Source organism: Wyeomyia smithii, chromosome 2, assembly GCF_029784165.1.
Source record: "Wyeomyia smithii strain HCP4-BCI-WySm-NY-G18 chromosome 2, ASM2978416v1, whole genome shotgun sequence".
NCBI lineage: Eukaryota > Metazoa > Arthropoda > Insecta > Diptera > Culicidae > Wyeomyia > Wyeomyia smithii.
Genome location: NC_073695.1, coordinates 221,055,885 through 221,075,603, shown reverse-complemented (window position 1 = coordinate 221,075,603; position 19,719 = coordinate 221,055,885). Strand labels below are relative to the sequence as shown.

Sequence of the window (19,719 nt, the reverse complement as noted above, 5' to 3'; positions counted from 1 at the left end):
ATTCTTATTGTCGTGTGCAAAAGAAGGCACAGGGCTGCCTCGATGACGCCTCATTTCTTTTAGTGGATTGAAGAATAGTAACAGCGCCAATATTCGTGTAGGAATGCGAAACTATAGCGACAGCAAGTCGATGCGAGTAGTTCGCATACAAGACTGCAGATACAAGTGTAGTATTACACTCCTGGGGTTCGTATGCAATAACAATTCTTATTATTGCTTTTGCAGCCACATGCACGATTCATTGCAGAGTTTTGTTGATTACACGTTTGATGTACTTCATAATCAAGTGCCAGTGCATTGAGCTTCTCGCTGTGAAGAGAAATCAGTGCTTACCTCGAAAACATAGACTAATAATATGTGATCAAAACTCAGATGTTAGATGATCACCCGCGGGAATGGGTTGACTCCGCTCAATCTAGATCACTGTAGCGAAATAAAATTTATAGCTGTCCCATTATTTTATTTTCGTCGCGTAGTAGTGATTTACACTGGTGGACAAAGGCGAAAAAAACTGCCCTAAAGTTCAAAAAAGGTACCCCAAAAAGATTATAGCTTTTGAATTATTCCTGTAATTTTTGGTGTCTCTAGTGAATGCAGAAGTGCGTAAAAGGGCGGCAGAGCTTGCTGTGTTCGTCGCTTCTACATCTGCCTACGGGAAAATTCATTTAGGTCTCCAAAAACATTACCTTAAGTAGGGGCACCAAAATTCACAGGAATTGTGAAAAAGCTATAATCTTTCCTTTTTTTTTCAATCAAATTGTAGGACAACACCATGTTTACCACTATATATTGACTAAACGGTCAACGTAATAAAAATTTAGCTGGAAATTTTATTTCACGCCGTATAGCATCCACCTGGCATCCTTATACTGCACACTTCGCCACTTGGTGTAGAAAAAATGCTTAAATGATATCCAATAAGCCATTAATCACGAGACAACAAAAAATAATTACAATAGAAATGGTTTCGTTAGCTTCAAGCAAAATAATTCAAAATGTCTGTAAATCATCCAGCACAGTATAACTAAAACAAGTGCAATCTCAGACACTAGATAAATTACACACACGCATTAATTGTTTCAATGTGCGATACAACCTTTCAATAGCGGCGATAGGCGGTAGCCATTATTTGCGACTGATGGCATTGCGGACCGTTATGAAGAAATTGAACCCGTTTTGCGCAATTTTAAGATAAATCAATGCAGTAGGATGTCCCCGCTGCATGCACTGCACGTACTTGATCGCGATGCATTTGGTGCAGCATTTCAGCGACGATTTTATTTATCGCTTCCCCAAACAAAGTTCGTAATAACCGTCCTTTTCGGGAAGCGCAAACATATTATGAAATCCTAAGGGTAATCGTATATCTTCCGGCTACGATACACTCTTCCTGGGTACTGCAGATACGCTCCGAAGAGTAGATATTAGTGACACATCCTTTCGCCCGTCGTTGGTTACAAATCGTCCTTTTTTGGGGCTTTGCACCATTATCCAGGCCGCGCTTGCCTTCCGCATAAATGCTCATCCCGGCAGGCAGAGCATCGTTGTGGAGAGCTCTACGAACGTTTGAAATAGTGTGCGATGATGGAAAGACTTATGCATGGTGCAGTGTACTACCGTCATACATACGGTGACGCCTCGTGAAAAGCGTGAAAGAACCATACACGATGAAATCTCGAGCCAAATGGATAGCCAAGAGTCGCTCCCTCCCCGCCGTACGTACTCGCCCTGTCATATTGAATCTAGTAAATTTATTAAAATAACATCGCGACACTTTGTTTCGATATCCATCGTCAACTTGGTAGCTCTGGCTGTCGTCGCCGATGCCAATGCCATTCGTGTTCATCCTCATCACCATCATCATCATCAAGTAAACAAACGAGTAAGACCGGCTATCCGAAGCTCAACGAAAGGACGCACTCTCTCTCTGAAACAGTCGGTAGTGACTGGATTAGCTGCCTGCCGTTCACTTCATCGCTAGTAGCGTGGCATGCAGTATAATGTTGAAGTTATTATCGTTATTATTATAAACAATATCGTTCAGCCAAAAAACTAATTTAGCATATTGTTTTTTGTTCGCTCCTGGAGACTTTATCGTTTGCCACCGCGTCGCTGACGTTTGGCGTAGAGAGCCACCGAAGGCCAAACCTTGCGAGGATCTGCTGTGGCTAACTTGTTTTTTGCTTTTTTTGTACTCTGCATTGCACTCGTACTCCGTCAAGGGTTTCAATGGTGCAGAATTAAAACTATGAAAATTTTAGTGTTACAATGTTTGTTTTACATTTAATCAAAAATTATCTCGCTCAGAAGTTTATAGTCAGAAAATTTTAGCAGTCAAATTAAAATCAGAATAGTTCCTTCTGTTTTCTTAGGGAATAAGTTTGAGATAAAGTAAAATATTTTACAAATATTCAAAAAAGAACAAGAAAAACAAATAATCTCCGATACGCTTAATTTTTTAGAAAAGCCAAAATGATGCCCGAAAATCTATCAAAAAATTAACCAGTAGTGTTTCTGCTTTTTGAAACAATATTTCCGTAACTTGACAGAAATTTTTTAAACTTCTCCATTGAATTAATTTAGTCAAAAAAACGTTAAAAAGAAACATGTTGAAAATGATGGGTAAAATATGAGTTTATGACTGTAGAACTTTCGAAGAAAGGTAAAATTTTTAATTGAAAAAATGAAAGAAAAAAACCGAAGATTCTTTGTTTTTGGCATATATTGGTTATGTATAAATTTAGTTTAAGAAGATTTGTTGAAAACTGTGCATAGAATCTGAAATGTGATTTAAATTAAAATTGTAAAATTTTGAAATTGAATAAAAAAATTTTTATTAACCTGAATAGGGTGTCGAACGCCTTCGTCAGTGGCTTTCTTCGGCAGGTTTTCTGCAGCAATCTTATGCAAAACCTGCCGAAAAAAACCACAGACGAAGACGTTCGATGCCCTATCTAAAATAAGAAACACACTTTATGAGAAATTTTTCGTGAGTAAGGCATATTTTGAACTTCCTTTTTCAAAGGTTAAGATATTTCAATAAAAATTAAATTTTAAGAATTTTGTGGAGATTACGAATACGAACACTTGACGAAAAAGTATATACCTATAATGGGAATCAAAATCTTTCCGTTAGATGAGCAACCTAATTTTAATTAAGGTATTGGAGTGACTTTTGCTCGTTATTTAGCTGACGCGTCGCTTCCTAAAATATTTGCCTAACATTGCTGCATTGTCTTGATGGTAAAAAAATCACATCATGCAGCATATTGTGAGTGCATGATTGTTTACCATATGTGTGAAATTTTGCCAAAAAAAAAAGAGAAAAATTAAAAAATGTAACTGCATCACTATCTATGATTGAGATCTCGGCTCGTTTAGAGCGCCCAATGAACGAAAAAAAGCACGCTGGCAGCTTAGAACTACGTAGATGAAGCATAACACACCGATTCGTGTCTAAAACTCCACTCTCCCCGTGCGACCCTAACCCAAACATAACACACGATCGTCATAATTTAATAGCTTCAATTTGTGCTCTGGCTCAACCGTGACGGAGCGCGGGCTTCGGAAAAAAAAGATGTTTCTGCAGTGATAAGAGGTATCGAAATTTAATTTAATAGCTTTTTTCCCCACACTGTGCGCGAACAGTGGCTTCCATGAAAACTAGCTCGAGAACACATGGTACAAGGTGTTTGATCAATATGCTTTGATACTTTGTATCAAATTTCAGATTAAGCTGTTAATAGCTTTTCGAACGGGAATATACATAATTGGATCAAAAATCTTCCATAATATTCACCGCAGTTGAGGTTCCATTATCTAAATTGATGGCTGTTAGTAAACTAACAGACTTTTGAGTTACAAAATATATAAACGTAATAAACTTAGTAAAATCTACTCCATCACTTCCGGAAAGGGAATTCTGTGTTTTCAATTACTCGGCATTAGCAAGCCATATGTTTCCCGTGACAAGCTTGTTATTTATATTCGTGATGCTCCATTTAACGTCACATGCGTGAGATTGAACTTAACAGGATTTTTACGGTGCATTGCCTGGGCGGCGGTAAACAGGACGCGTCATCAACGGAACCGCGCGCGACTTGTATTTGTCATTTTACTCTCCGCTGCCACTTGGGCATCCCGGCAAGAGAAGCCGCACCCGCACCGTCAACACTGACATACTAAAAGCATTCGTTTACCTAAAAGCTCCCGACGACGGTGAAGTCGCGTACGAACACACTAAAAGCAAGAAGGGTACAAATGGAGGCGGCAAATCTTTTCCTTTTGTGTCAAGATTTTCACTTATCCGTGGGTCGTGAAATGAAGCTACGCGAGGTGCGACTTTTTCAATAAAAGGATCTTGATTGGATTTTCGTGCTTTGTAAAAAAGTGTTAATATACGTATATAAAAATGTGCTGCGTATCAATATTCCGCATAACCAATATATTTTATGACGCTAAATGCGAGATTTGATATTTATTTATTGGCGTTTTCCGCTTCGACATATTAAAAGCGACAAGCGAATGTTTGAACTATTTATGAATCCAGGAGTCAGCATGTAGCCCGTCAAGAGACCATTTTTTTACGGCGCAAGAGTTTTATGTTTCAGAAATTCTTACTAATCAATTTTTAATCATCAACCCAAACGTCGTTTATTGGATGTCAGGTACTTTGTTGCTCGTGTATCGTGCTGTAATAAGCGGAAAATACTAGGAGGAGCATGCAGTTTTCGAAAATAAAAAGATTTAAGATCTTGAGCCTGTGAAACTGAAAAAGCTAGATTCTAGGGATATGGTTTTACCTGTAAATTACTAACTTGCCTCCGTATATGCGCTAAACTAGATGGATTACACGCCATACTGGCGAACACTAACCGCTCTTCGTAGTCGTATTCACATAAAATTTTATTATCACATAGATAGAACCGATCACCCACACAAAACCTGCAAGAAAAAGAAAAAAATAATTGATAATTGATGAACATTGGTTAGTCATCTGATAACGGCGATTGTATTTCTACAATGAAGTAATGTTATGTGTGGAAATTGTTGGGTACCACATAACCCGTGATTTTTTGGACTAGAATTTGTGAGTTCAACAACACTGTTAGCAATAAACGCTATTGTTTTGTAATTGTATTGAGCCTGCCTTTAAGCCGGACGTAAAGATTGAACACGAAAAAAACTCGGACACTCGTTGAATGCTCTTGTTTATTTATGTTACAAATAAACATGCTGTCTAAATTAACATGTCTCCCGAAAAGGTTGCTTGAATTTTCGTTTGCGAAATGTGGAATAATTAAAAGCTTAACTCTGAAAAACTTGAATGCCATGAATGTTTAAAATTGATTGTTTTGGTTTTTAGAGCACTGATTGTTTATGAAGAAATAGCGTTGAAAAGGTCTCGACTGCACATTAGCAAGTAATATTGTGTGTCTTAACAAAAGTACAATGATATGTGAATTTAATAGTCTATTTGGTTGTCTAAGGACTTCAACATGGGTTTATTCCGCATACCCACCATTGATCTGAAAATACGTAAAAATTTAATCAACCTTTGCACTTGACTTGAGCAAACTGGGTACTTTTTGCGGGTTGACAAAACTTTCAGACTCAAGAATAATTTTCCACAAGGTCGTAAATATTTCGGAATAGATTATATTCAAAGCATAGTAGCTCAAAAACCTTTGGTTGTACAGTGAAAATGTAAGAGAATGACTTGTACGAAACCAATAATGCATTACAAAAAATTAGAACCGCGTATTGATTTAACAAAATAAATTATGAATAAACATTAAATTGTTATTTACAAAAAAAACTGATGTTTTTTCATTTTTTTAAGAAACCTGAAATTAATACAGTACTTTCGGCAAAAAATCCAGGATGGAGAAATGAAAAAAAACCTAAATTAATCCACCTATCGGTCAGACCCAGCCTTTCTCATTCAAACTTATTATTTGTAAAAATAGATTTACATGAACGCTTCAATCCAATAAATGTGTATTCACTTTTTGGGTTAAAATAATGATGTTGTAATATAATTATAAAATATGAAATTCGACGTAATGTAAATGCTAATAAATAGCGAGATAAAAGTAATGATTCTTAATTTCGAATAATTCAATAACGAGCGATACCGGGAACATTCAAATGATACGATAGCACATTTAAATTATATTGTGGCCACATATATTGATCAAAGCAGGTATAGTTTTAAATAGCCTTTGAATTTCTTTTCTGTCCATAACTTTTGAACCTCATATCAAATTGTTATGAAGTTTGTTATTTGTAAGTTTGAGAGGTGACTAGTTCGTATGACACTAGTTATGTTCAAATAAGTCGTGTAATCTTTGAGATAATAGAATTTCGTTGTTTAATTAACTATTTAATACATAACGGTTGCTTAGTTCGATTATAATCAAATGAAATGGGAACGTATAGGGCAGCCAAACTTTGAAACCACGTGTTAGATCATAATTCATCAGTTAACCCTTAACTAGCCTGTTCATCTGATAATACAATTGATCAAATCGGTTGTGTAGTTTCTGAGATAATGAAGTTTCGTGATTTTCACAATTCGGTACATTACAGACGAAGTTACAGTTCGATTACAGTAAAATTCAATAGGGTGTTATGAGTCAGCTAGACCTTTCATTTGACACTTATTTCGTGAAAATCGCTTCAGCCATCTCTGAGAAAAGTGAGTGAGTTTTTTGTATTCTTCGGAATATGTTTCTTTTCATAGCTAGATTTCACATTTCTAAACATAACAGGCAAAGTAATAGTCCGATTGCAAAACAAATCAATAGGGTCTTATGGGGTAACTAGACTTTTCATATGACACTGATTTTGTGGAAATCGGTCCAGCCATCTCTGAGAAACATTAGTGAAATTAAACAGTCTTCAGAAGACGTTTCTTTTCATAACTTTTGAACCACATGTTCAATCTATATAACATTCAAAAGTTAAGGGTTTTTAAAATAGCCCGATCATTTGATACCAATTTTATAGAAATCGGTTGTGTGGTTTTTGAGATATTGATGTTTCGTGATTTTTACATTTTTAAACAAAACCTCTAAAATAAAAATCCAATTACAATGAAATTTAATAGGGTCTTATGGGGCAACTAGAACTTTTATTTGCATATAATTTCATGAAAATCGGTCCAGCCATCTCTGAGAAAAGTGAGTGAAAATAAAAATCTGCACATACACACACACACACACACACACACACACACACACACACATACAGAAAATGCTCAGCTCGTCGAGCTGAGTCGAGTGATATATGCCATTCGGCCCTTTGGAGTACTTTCATATCTTCGGTTTTGCAAGTGATTGCTATACCTTGAAGAAATAGCGAAATAAAAGAAATGACTTTGAATTCCGTACACTTCAATCACGAGCAGTACCGGGAACGTACGAATAGCACAATACCAAATTTAAATTTTGTTGAGGCCATATGTTTTGATCAAAGCAGTTACAGTTTTAAATAGTCGTTGAATTTCGTTTCTTTTCATAACTTTTGAACCACATATCAAATTGCTATGAAATTTCTTACTTGTGAGTTTGAGAGACAATCTGTTTAAATGACACTAGATATGTTCAAATAAGTCGTGTGATCTTTGAGATAATAGACTTCCGTTGTTTTTATAATTCAGTACATAACGGTTGGAATAAAAATACGATTATAGTCAAATAAAATGGGAACCTATAGGAAAGCCAAACTTTTCATTTGACACTCAGATTGTTAAATTTAGTCCAGCCATTTTCTGGAAAACGAGTGAATTTGAAAAGTCACCGGAACATGTTTCTTTTCACCATTTTTGAACCACGTGTTTAATCACTATAAAATTCATCAATTAACCTTTAACTAGCCCGTTCATTTGATACCAATATTGTTCAAATCGGTTGTGTACTTTCTGAGATAATGAAGTTTCGCGATTTTCACATTCTGGTACTTTACAGACGAAGTTACAGTCCGATTACATTGAAATTCAATAGGGTGTTATGAGGCAGCTAGACCCTTCATTTGACACTAATTTCGTGGAAATCGGTTCAGCCATCTCTGAGAAAAGTGAGTGAGTTTGAGTAGTCTTCGGAATATGAGCTGGATTTCACATTTTTAAACATAACAGGCAAAGTAATAGTCAGATTGCAAAACAAATCAATAGGGTCTTATGGGGCAGCTAGACCTTCCATTTGACACTGATTTTATGAAAACCGGTTCAGCCATCTCTGAGAAACATGAGTGAGATTAAACACTCTACAGAACACGTTTCTTTAACTAACTTCTGTTCAATCTTCATAAAACTCAAAAGTTAAGGGTTTTTTAAGTAGCTCGTTCATTTAAAACCAATTTGGTAAAATCGGTTGAGTAGTTTCTGAGATAATGATGTTTCGTGATTTCCACATTTTTGAACATAACCTCTAAACTAAAAATCCGATTGCAATGAAATTCAATAGGGTTTTATAGGGCAACTAGACCTCTCATTTGCAATTAATTTCATGAAGATCGGTCCAGCCATCTCAGAGAAAATCGAGTGAGATTGGGAGAGCGTTACACACACACACACATACACACACATACGCACACACACACACACACACACACACACACATACAGAAAATGCTCAGCTTGTCAAACTAAGTCGATTGATATACGAGATTCGACACTTTGGAGCACTTTTATACCTTTGGTTTTTCCAGTGATTGCTATACCTTTCTAGGAGAAAGGCAAAACAGTTTTTGAAGGTTAATGTGGAAATGTGTTGAAGCCACAAATGTCCGACTTCGAGCTACCATGTTATCGACTTTGAATTTTTAAAGGCCAAGACTTGATGATAGTAAATGTGTCACGCTATTTTATGTTTGCTATGGTGATACAAATATAAAATTGCGTTTTCACAGGAAACGCATTTACTATTTCCCAGTCGTGAGTTTTTGAAAATTCGAATTGGTGGCTCGACGTCAGTTATTTGTGGCTTCAACACAGTTTCACCTCTTTTAAAAAAAATCAATTCCAACATTTTTCAAAATATTTGTATTTTGACGATTTCAAATGATTTGGATAGACATTTCCAAGCAACATTAACTTCATTTACTTCCTACGTGTATCCCTTTTCATGTTATCACGATTTTAAGTTTCAAGTTTTAAGTTTTAATTTTTTCTGAGATTTTTTTTTCGCTGGAAACTTTTGATAAAAAAAATCAGGAAAGAGAAATGTAAAACGAATTTTTACTAATCATTTTTTTAAGATTTTTTTCATTTTCAACTTTTAAAAGAATAATTAAATTCCATTGAAGCAATATGATTTTAATAGAAATTTGAAATCATGAAGCTCTTGGTGACTAACTTTTTAAATACATCCGGTTTTGAGATATCTTAAAATAAAATTTGGGAAATTTTAGCTTTTTATGAAAATACGTCTTTACGTTGGTCGACAAATGCGCAAAAATGCTGCTCTAAAGCTTAAAATGGTTGCCCTAGAAAAAAGCATTTTAACCATTCCTGATGAATTCGGTGTCTCTAGCCAGTGTAGAAATGCGTCAACTTACGTCAAAGTGCCGCATAGTAATTGCTCGCCGGGTTTGTCATTTCCATGCTATGTTTACGAGAAAACTCATTCAAGTCTCTAAAAATGTTGGTGACTAGGGGCACGAAAATTCACAGGAATGGCTGAAAAGCTACAATTTTTGATTTTTCGCAGTTTGAGCTTTTGGGCCACTCCTGTTTATTCTTTAACAGTAAACCTTAAGTTTTACGCTAAGTTTTGGAATAATGTCAAGTTTTTCCGAAATATAAATTTCAAGGAAAATTTAACTCTTTTTTGTATTAATGAAAAAAATGATGTTTATTTTCTAGCTTTTAGAACCAAAATTCGAAATATCTTGAAAACAGATGCATTTTAGAAGTTGACTACTGCAAGTTTCTTGATGAACAATATCTTTTAAAATCAAAATTAGAATAAACAGGAAGAGAAAGAGAGTGAAAATAGAGAAAAACTCAGAAAATGGTATAGAGAAACAGAGAAACTAAAATAAAGGGAATGAGGCATAAACAGCGACAGAGAAAAAGAGAGGGATAGAAAAAAAAAGTAAAAATGCGAGTGACTGAAAGAGAAAGAAGGAGAGAGAGAGAGAGAGAGAGAAGGAGAGAAAGAAGGAGCGAGAATAGGGAGTGAGAGGGGAAAGAGAGAGGGGGGGAGGAGAGTGAGAGGAAAGAGAGAGAGAGAGAGAGAGAGAGAGAGAGAGAGAGCATGAAGAAAGGGAGGTAGCGATGAAGAGAGGGTTTACCTCTCGATTGTAGGTTTTAATTTTAATACCACAAAAAAGTAAAGACAAATTTGCTATTGACTGGGAAAAAGAAAGATAATAGCTTTTCATTTGTTCCAGTCAGTTTTGGTATACTTCGACGCCTCGGAAGGGCGCCGAAAGGCCGCAGATTGATTACCCGCCGGGTTCATTGTTTCTTCAATTGCTCACGGGAAAACTTCATTGAAGTCTCTGAAGACTTTACGATTTTCCAAAGTGACTAGGGGCACTAAAATTCACAGGAACGATTTAAAAGTTATAACCTTCCATTTTCAAAACCTTGACTTCTAGACTCTCCAGATTTTTGTTTTGGTTCAACGTTCAGGTGTAAACCAGTCCTCTCTAGTCACTACGTATGCAACGCTCAATGTAACTTCATTCCCCTTCACTTACACACATGTAGGATCTTTCCCGTAGCTTCCCAGTTCTACACGGTGACAAAAAAGTCCGGTCACACTTTTTTGGGGTCGCCTGTAGCTTACACGTTGCATCTCTCTGGTTCCATCTATATGTCAAATGAAAGGGTTAACTTTGCTGCCCAAAGTGGCAGAGTTTCGTTTCTGTGCAGTTTGTTTACATTGAGTTGTGAGCCATGGCAGAGTTAAGAGCAGCTGTTATCGCTGAATATGTGAAAGGGTACAAACCCGAACACATATTCAAACACCTAAGACCGCTCGGAATCAACCGGCAATTCGTGTACCGGGCCATAAATCGGTACCTAGAGACCGGAGGCACCGAGGACAAGGCACGATCTGAACGACCAAGGTCTGTGAGAACTCCAAGGCTGATAAAGATTATATGAGACCGGATTCGCCGGAATCCCGCCCAATCCACACGGAAGCTGGCCAGGAACCTTAAAATGAACCGAGAATCAATACGCCTGCTTCTGCGCAAGGATTTAAAACCTATACCGTACAAAAAACGGGTGGTTCATGGGGTTACCAAAGTTACAAAGGACAAGAGGTACCAACGGTCGCGGGAGTTGCTCGGTTAGCGCGCAGATGACGAGATTATTTTTTCGGACGAGAAGCTGTTCGTTTTGGAGCAAACAGTCAATCGCCAAAATGATCGAGTTTGGAGTGTGAGCCTCCAGCAAGTTCCTGCGGACAAGCTGAACGTTTACCGGTTCCAAAATAAGACGTCAGTGATGGTTTGGGGAGCCATTTGCAAGCGAGGTAAACTGCCTCTTATTTTTATCGATAAAGGGGTCAAAATCAACGCAGCGTACTACCTGGACACGCTTTTGAATAAAAATATTCTGCCTCAAGCTGAACTATTGTTTGAAGACGATTACTACTGCTTCCAGCAAGATGGCGCCCCATCCCACACCGCAAAGGTTGTTCAGGCGTGGTGTGAGGAAAACTTGACCGATTTCATTTCGAAGAATGAATGGCCTCCGTCGTCTCCGGATCTGAATCCACTGGATTATTTCGTGTGGGGATACATGATGTCGAAGCTGAACGACTATAAAATAACAAATTTGGAGCAATTCAAGCGAGTTATCACGGAAATCTGGGACGAGATGCCGATGGAGAACGTGCGCGCCGCTTGCGACGACTTTCCGAGACGTCTAAAGCTGGTTCGATCAGAGAAAGGTGGTGTAATTCCGAAATATCGTCTGTGAAGTATCTTTATGAGTTACTGAATAAAGCTATGAAAGCCAGATTCAGATTTTCTTCTTATTCTTTGAAATATTGAGCTTTTCCTGTGTGACCGGACTTTTTTGTCACCCTGTAAACGTATAATTTGAATCGTCAGTGTTTTCTACCTCACTTTCTACCTATTGCAAATGAAATGGTATCACTTGGCGATCAGAGTTACCGTATATAATTGCAAAATCACTAAAAAAGTGAATTTGGGCTTTCTAGGTAAACACAGTTTTGTGTTATCGAATAGGTTAAAAATTGTATTTTGGTGGGTAACGCGACGAACTTTCGAGAGAAACGAATTTAGAGAAAAGAAAAATTTAGCAAATGTGGATCTTTAAATCCGTTTGGTTTCCATAAAGTGGTGAGTTTGTGTTTTCAACATGGCTTGCATCCGCTTACAAGAAAGCAAAGGTTTTTGTTTATCTTTAACGCAGTTTATATTGTAATGTGATTTCAAGAGTTTATGATTGTAATGTGATTTGAAGAGTAATTAGAAACCATCGATATTTACTGTATGATGAAGAAAAATTGTATACTCGGCAGCTCTTGTCACATTTTTTCTCTTCTCTGTATGTATGCGACGAAAAAACTAATACACATACACCGGGGAAATTGAAGATGGAAGAAACTAGTATCATGTGCAAAATATACGACAGTAAGTGTTGTTACTTGATCGGAGATGATTCTTGTTGGTTTTTAAGTAACGAATTTGTTACAAAAAGGAGAATTTGTCGCTATTGTTGAAAAAAAAAAATGGGTGCATATACGATCAGAGTTGCTAATATAATTTTTAATTCAACTAGAAGAATGCTGAATAAAAAACTGGAAAAACTGGCTTAAAAAAATTTAAAACATAGCATAAATATATATTATACTAGAGCTTTTCTGTGACTAAATCCAGTGTCAGTTTTGAATACAGCAACCAAAGAGATAACACATCGCAAAAAGTGACTCATTTTAATCAAAACTGTTTTAGTTTTGATAAAATAAAAATTGAAAAATTTCCTTTATTTGAAGCAGAATTTAAAATTGCGCAATTATTTCATCTCAAAATTCCATTTTTTTGAACTTCTAACAAAAGTACTGATGCTACATTTTCTTACGTAAACGTTGAAGTCTACAATTCAATCTCTGAATTCGCTATCACTTGCATCTTTATTCGATCAAATTTTTAACTTACACAATAAAAATTAATTTGAAGAATGCCGCCTGTATATAACATTTTTAAGATGGATCGTTTTTTTTTAAATAACATACCTGTTAACCTGTCATTGCAATTGATTTTTGATTAATCAATTAATGATCTGGTAAACTCTAATTGTCAGCTTCTATATAAAGCTGATTTTACTTGCTTTTTTATCTCAACCATGCCATGCAATCTTTAATTTGGCTGTGTTTGTGGGAAGATAGTATACTAAAAATTCCGGTAAGAATTGTTACAATGATTCATTACCCTACAAAATTAACAATTTTCTTACTACGCAGTAGGAAAATGGCTAACAAAAAATATTGAAATTTCGCTCTTTTACATGCTTATTATAGTGGTTACGGAATGTATCCCATTATAATATAAAAAAGGAAGTCTAGCTGTTTTTATTACATAGGAAAAAATGAACTACTAGTCACCACACCATACATTTCCGCATCAGTTTTTGTACCAATTTTAGCGTCATCTTGCCGAACAATGGCAATATTTCGCATTTTTTGTAAGAACGAATACGAACTTAAAGGCTATGGCGCGTGACAAACTAATAAAATATACAAAATTATTATTATTTCATTATAATTTTAATACATACACTTTTCGATGCAAACAAGTATTATAATACTTACATTGAGAAAAAAAAAACTAAAAATTACATATCTTCAATCTCGCAACACAGTGCTGCATGTTTTATTTTGTTCGTGGCCACTTGCCGAGTGAAGTGTGGCCAAACAGATAAAAGACTGTAATTACCTGACGTATGGACTAATAATACCTCAAAACCAAAAGGTGATGGTCATTATTATTCCACAATTGTCCGTCCGATTGCTTCCATTCAACCCAGAATTTGTTCCTCCGAACCCATCCTTTCAGTGCACTCGTATAATTGAAACTAATTTCGCATTGATACCTACCGATGATTGCATTGCTGACAGGCAAAGCATTCCAAATGATACACGTTGTTTTTGGCACGCATCACCATCTCGAACGCCGGTATCACTTTGTTGCACGCCGCACAGTATCCGGTAGTACCGAACAGTCTCAGATAGTCTCGCTTACACAGTATTAGGTTTGCTTTAGTATACAGGGTTGAGCCGACCTCGCCGAGCCGGCAATCACAGCAGCCGCACTTGAGGCAGTCCTCGTGCCAAAATAGGTCCAGAGCTTTCAGCAGGAAACGCTCCGTAATACGTTTCCCGCAACCGGCGCAGTCCTTTGCCAGACCGGTGTTACCTATAAGGTTTGGGGCGGACGAGACCGATGATTGGATTGCCGGTGCGTTCGGTGTAACTGTCGTGTGTCCCATAGCTGTAACACTGGCGGTATTGAGGCTTCGAGTTGATTGCACATTGACTGGGTGATCGTTGATCGGTTCCACTGGAAGAACAAAAAATAAATAAATTGTATTAAAGCTTCATTTTTCCATTTTTTATGTACATCGTTTAGTTTTATTGTATTGTTTCAGCAAATCAGATCTATGTACTCTCACACATTTTTTCTTCTTCTCCTGTCTGTGCATTACCCTCCATTTCCCACGTGATAGATTTATCCCCAATTTCAATCAACCAATTCCATTATTATTTGAATCATCCCAGTTACCCTTTCCTGTCTAGCAGATCATTCTGCAGCTGCTCTTTCCATTTTGTACAGCCGCACTCGCTCTCGATATATGCGCTATAGAGCGTCCGATGCAAACAGAGAAACGAAACGGTATTCAAGGCAAAAATATTTTTGAAAAAAAAAATCCATTTGGTAAATGATTACAACGTATGGAGTACAATTGAATTGTCATTCTAAGATGCAGTTTAACTTCACAATATTCACAAAAAAATCGCCTAAAATAGTACCGCCCAGCACGCCAATATACCTTCTGCCTTAGACAGACGGCCACATATCACGTCGACCGACGGCACATCCTTTTTTCCTTTCTTCATTTCCGACTTTCAGCTCCTTCCTTTTGCGGTTGATTGGGCTGCACACTTTTCCCATTTCCAATTTTCTCCGCCATTCATCGTCTACACAACATATAACGCTCCGGCGGCGTGAGAAGTTCTGTACTGACCGCACCTGAGCAATTCATTTCTTCGGATATCGAACCCGAATTGTAGTGCCGAAGTGTTCGTGAAAATGGAAACATTCCTTTGATTTCGCATGTTGAAGAATACCGTATTGACCATCACCATCGCCGCCGCCTCCACCGCCACCGACGTCGCCCGCAAACAAAGCGAGATCAATAAAACTTCAATGATAATAGAAAAGTTTTCTTCATATTGGTTTATTTTCCATTTAGATTGAGTAAAATCCCTACCTTTAAAAAGAACGATGAACGTGAGTTCCTCAATGTGAATGACAATGAAATAATTTCACTGGACACAGACGAGTGTAACGAACGAAATAATGCGTAAAATTAATAAATACAGTTCTTTTTCATCATTCAGTCGCCCGTGAGTAGGGTGGAAAAAAATATGCCGGAAGGCCAATTTCGAGTGACTCTAATAGAGCAGTGCAGCAACTGTCGCGTCTGTTCAAATTTGCATCAACGCTGCCAATGCAACCATAAACCGACAGCCTGAATCGGTATGCTACTTTGTAAGACTACTTTTCGCGCCGGTTGAGGGTGCTCTTAATTACAAATTTTGTTCTCTCGCCGTTCCGTACTCTGCGCGTCTTGAGATTGCACTCTTGCTCTTGAAATTATTTAATTAAAATCCCGTCATGCAGATGTTGATTTTAAGATAATTATTATTGAGAAAAGTAATTAGCATTAATTGCATAGCATGCAATGAATAAGTAATTAGATAGTGAATATTTTGTACTCATTAGTTAACATCTTACATGAGCACCGCAGAAGTTTTTAGTGGCTCGTATGGGGGGAGGGTTTTCAGATTGCAATACCTGCTCGGTGTGATTTGTTCGGGTTAAAAGCTATGTCGTGAATTACATCCAGTCAACTGTTGTTGGATATAGTTTCCACTAGGGATACTAAAGTTTAAAAATTGATGCTACCCAAGTTGTATTATTAGCATCAAGGATGCCATGCCGAAAACTCTAGCTAGTTTTCGAAATTCCACAAAAAAAACGTAAGCATATTTGGTCGGCGTGCGACCAGACCGAACCAAGCGCCAAAAACATTATTTCGAGTAATCGGCGATCAAAGTTTAACCATCCCGTATGCTTCCTGCAAGTTGCTGCAGAGGAATTTTGTTATAATACCATTATAAACTGTTCAAATGATTTCGTTTTTTCATAAAAGATAGATTATCAGTTTTAACATCCACTAGTGTTAAAAACTCAATTTAAAAAAAAATGGCGCTTGGTTCGGTTTGGTCGCACGTCGACCATTTATGCAATTCATTTTACTAGAACAGTAAAGTAAAGACCAACATTATAAAACGTGCATCAAGTTAAACTTGTAAATATTCCCAAATGCCAGAAAAATTGGAAGAAAAATAATTTTGAATTCGCCTTCGAATGTATGAAAACACTTTGAGAAGCAACAAAAAATTGAATAAAGCTCCGAAAAGAACTTTAATTGTCGTTCAGAGCAACAGAAAAAAACGGACAAAAAATGAACCAAATTTAGTTGACAAAGGGAAGAATGCTTTCAGAGGCCATCGAAGAAATTGATTTCAAATGCAAACAATTCCAAAGCAAAACCCATAATAATGATAAAAAAATGAACAAACTTCCAAATCGAAGTCGAATGTCCGGAATGTTCCAAAATTCTTATGCTTTGATCAATTTATCAGCACATGGTTATTCAATATTCAGTTCAAGAAACTAGAACAATAACTAACAATTTAATTGAAATGCTAGATGTTCCCCATTTAAAGTTTAAAAGCAGTAAATTAAAAGAAAAATATTCAAATTCAACCCACATGGCCGAGAAAAAATACCATTAAATCATCCCAAATTTAGCCCTCAAAGGTTGTAGGAAACTTCTAGTTTAAAATAAAAAGTCGAAAAGAATAATACAAAAAGGACTCGAACTTAGTATTACAAATTACCTTTAAAGCACCTGAAAACATGAAATGATAAACTAGTGGCATCTTTCAAATCAGGGTAAGGGAGGTTATTTTTGGCAGGGATTAAAATAGAATCTTAGGGGTTTGGAACAATATATGAAGCCATTTTTATGCATGCTGCTTCTCCCCATCTCAATGTTCCATACTGCAAAAAAATAATTTAGTAGGTTGTTCTTAACAGCTGAGATTCTATTTTAATCACTACCGAAAAGACCTTCCCTTACCATAATTTGGACTCTCTAACTCAAAAGAGAAATGGATTAAAATCATTTTTAAAATACCAAACAGCCAAATATATGACCGAGAATTCAGATTGAAATAGTTGCATGTCACAGCCAAAGGCACAGACGGACAGCACAAGTTAGGTATGTAGAAAAAACAAAGACAAACTAAAAATGCACTCACCGAGAACAAACATGACTGAAAACGTTTTAAACAGAAAGTAAACAAAAAAATGTAATTTCAATATTAGTTTAACAAGTTCTAAAATTCAGAAGAAGTAAAAAAAAAATCATTAATATAACTATAAGACTAGTTGAGGAAAAATGCAAAAAATCCAGAAACGCATCTGAAAGTAAGATAAAATCGAAATTGAAGACAATTATTAATTTTTCTCAAACTGGTTCTAGCCTTTTTTATCATACTAGGCTGAATTTAGTTCAAAATATGGAAATTAATTTTAAAGGACAGTTGAGACCAAAAATCAAAAACACTAAAACTTGAATATAATATTTAAATGAAGGTAGATTGTCATTTTTCCAATTTTTATACATATTTCCTGCATTTGCTCGCATTTAAACCTTCAAATAAGAAACTGAACAACTCCGAATTCAGCTGAAAAATTGCTGGAGGAAAAAAACCAAAGCAGAAAACGACTTAATTTAGCTCTAAGTTACTTCAAAAACAGAAGTAGCCGAAAATCCAATACAAATTATCAAAAAGTGAACAAGAGTGAGCTAAAACTTAATTTGTAGTAAGTCTCAAAAAAATTCGAAAAATCCATATAAACCAGAAAAGATATAAAAATTTACCAAATTTAGCCCTCTTAATATGAGTTAATAGGGAATTATGCGGTCGGTTGTTTACCGTACAATGTCTAGGGTTTTTGGGAAGAAGATTGAATAGCCATGAGGGGTGGTCTTTGTTGAGAAGCGTGGACGAGTGTTGTTTATAAATTTCTATTTCTATTCTTATTTTTGTTTTGAGTTGGGTATTTCTACTAGTGTAGACAATATCCATCCCAACCATTTTCTGAATTTTGAACGAAGTGGGCATGTCAAGTTAACGTCATATTCAACGGCTAGCCTTTTCAGATCTTTTGTTATTGGGGTGAGTGTTGTAAAAGATTTCCGAAATTGAAATTGCTTGGCTACTTTACTTAGAGGTAAAGTTTCCATGCGGTGAATCATATGGTGGAAGGATGCCATTTTATGCTGGAAGGTATGGTTTGAAGTGTTAGGTATTACCCGTTTTGTATTCGTGGGTCTTCGATGAATTTCAAATTTCAAGTCCGTAGATTTTCTGACTACAACGACGTCGAAGAAAGGGAGTCTGTTGTTAAGTTCTTTTTTAATTGTGAAGTTTAATAAGGGGTATGAAGAAGGTTTCAAGATCCGCCCCTTTCAAAATACAAAAAATATCATCCACATACCTCCACCATCGAATCGGTAAGAGGTTCCTCTTCTCCAATGTACTTTCTATATTTGCCATTAAGAGCTTCGAAAAGGGGACAGCGGATTACCCATTGGTGCCCCTTTAGTCTGTTTGTAAAATTTACCACGAAATGTGAAGTAGTTTTCTTCCATGTAAAGGCGTGAAAGCTTCAAAAAACGACCAACTTTCTTTCTCCAAGTATTATCAGAATATTGAGAAAGAAGCCAGTCCTCTACAAGATTTAAGGTTTCATTCAATGAAACGCTAGGGAATAAGGCCGTTATGTCAAATAAACCCTTTTCTCTTTAGATTCGATGTTACCTAAATGATCGACTCAGAAATTTCTTGGGCATAGCTTGAAATTCTTTTACCAGCCATTTAGCCAATTTTTCTGTAGGAGCTTCTACCGCTGAAATAACTTCTCTCATTTCATTTCCAGGTTTGTGAATTTTGGGGAGACCCTTTATTCTTGGAAGACCGAAGATTTTATAAAGCATCACCCAAAACGGGTTTGCATTCTTTAATTGTATCTTCGACACGTTTCAGCATATCAGCAAGAGGATTAAGTCGCAGTTGCCAATATCCAACTATTTGTACGGACTAAATTCAATGGTTCAATATCTAACGGAAATTTATAATTCTTTCTTCTGATTTCTAAAATCACGCTCAATATAGATTTTTCAAATTTACCAAATTTAATTAAAGCGCACAAAGGTTAGTAAAACCAGAAGCAACATAATTAAAAAAGCATCCTGAAATAACAGAAAGCACTTTTTTGAGGCTTAGCGAAACAAACCAAATCCGAGTATCTTTTTATCGAGTATAAAAAGTATCAGGCTAAAATACAGCCAAAATTCCTGAAAAACGCAAAT

The 19,719-nt window shown here is 36.3% G+C and overlaps 2 protein-coding genes across 6 annotated transcripts in view; both read right to left on the bottom strand.

Moving 5' to 3' along the window:
• The window catches only part of LOC129725641 (60S ribosomal protein L21), a 357,660-nt gene that overhangs the window by 62,146 nt on the left and 275,795 nt on the right, over nucleotides 1-19,719 (bottom strand). The gene's annotated exons all lie outside the window — the stretch shown is intronic.
• Nucleotides 1-19,719, bottom strand: part of LOC129725638 (LIM/homeobox protein Lhx6-like) — a 221,331-nt gene that overhangs the window by 24,308 nt on the left and 177,304 nt on the right. The window contains exons 4-5 of one of the 2 annotated variants that reach the window (XM_055681679.1): nucleotides 14,084-14,546; nucleotides 4,803-4,944 (exon numbers count right to left, since the gene is read on the bottom strand). In XM_055681679.1, coding sequence (XP_055537654.1) covers nucleotides 4,803-4,944; nucleotides 14,084-14,546 — 605 coding nt within the window. The remainder of the gene's footprint in view (nucleotides 1-4,802; nucleotides 4,945-14,083; nucleotides 14,547-19,719) is intronic. The other variant, XM_055681680.1, reaches the window with a different exon arrangement.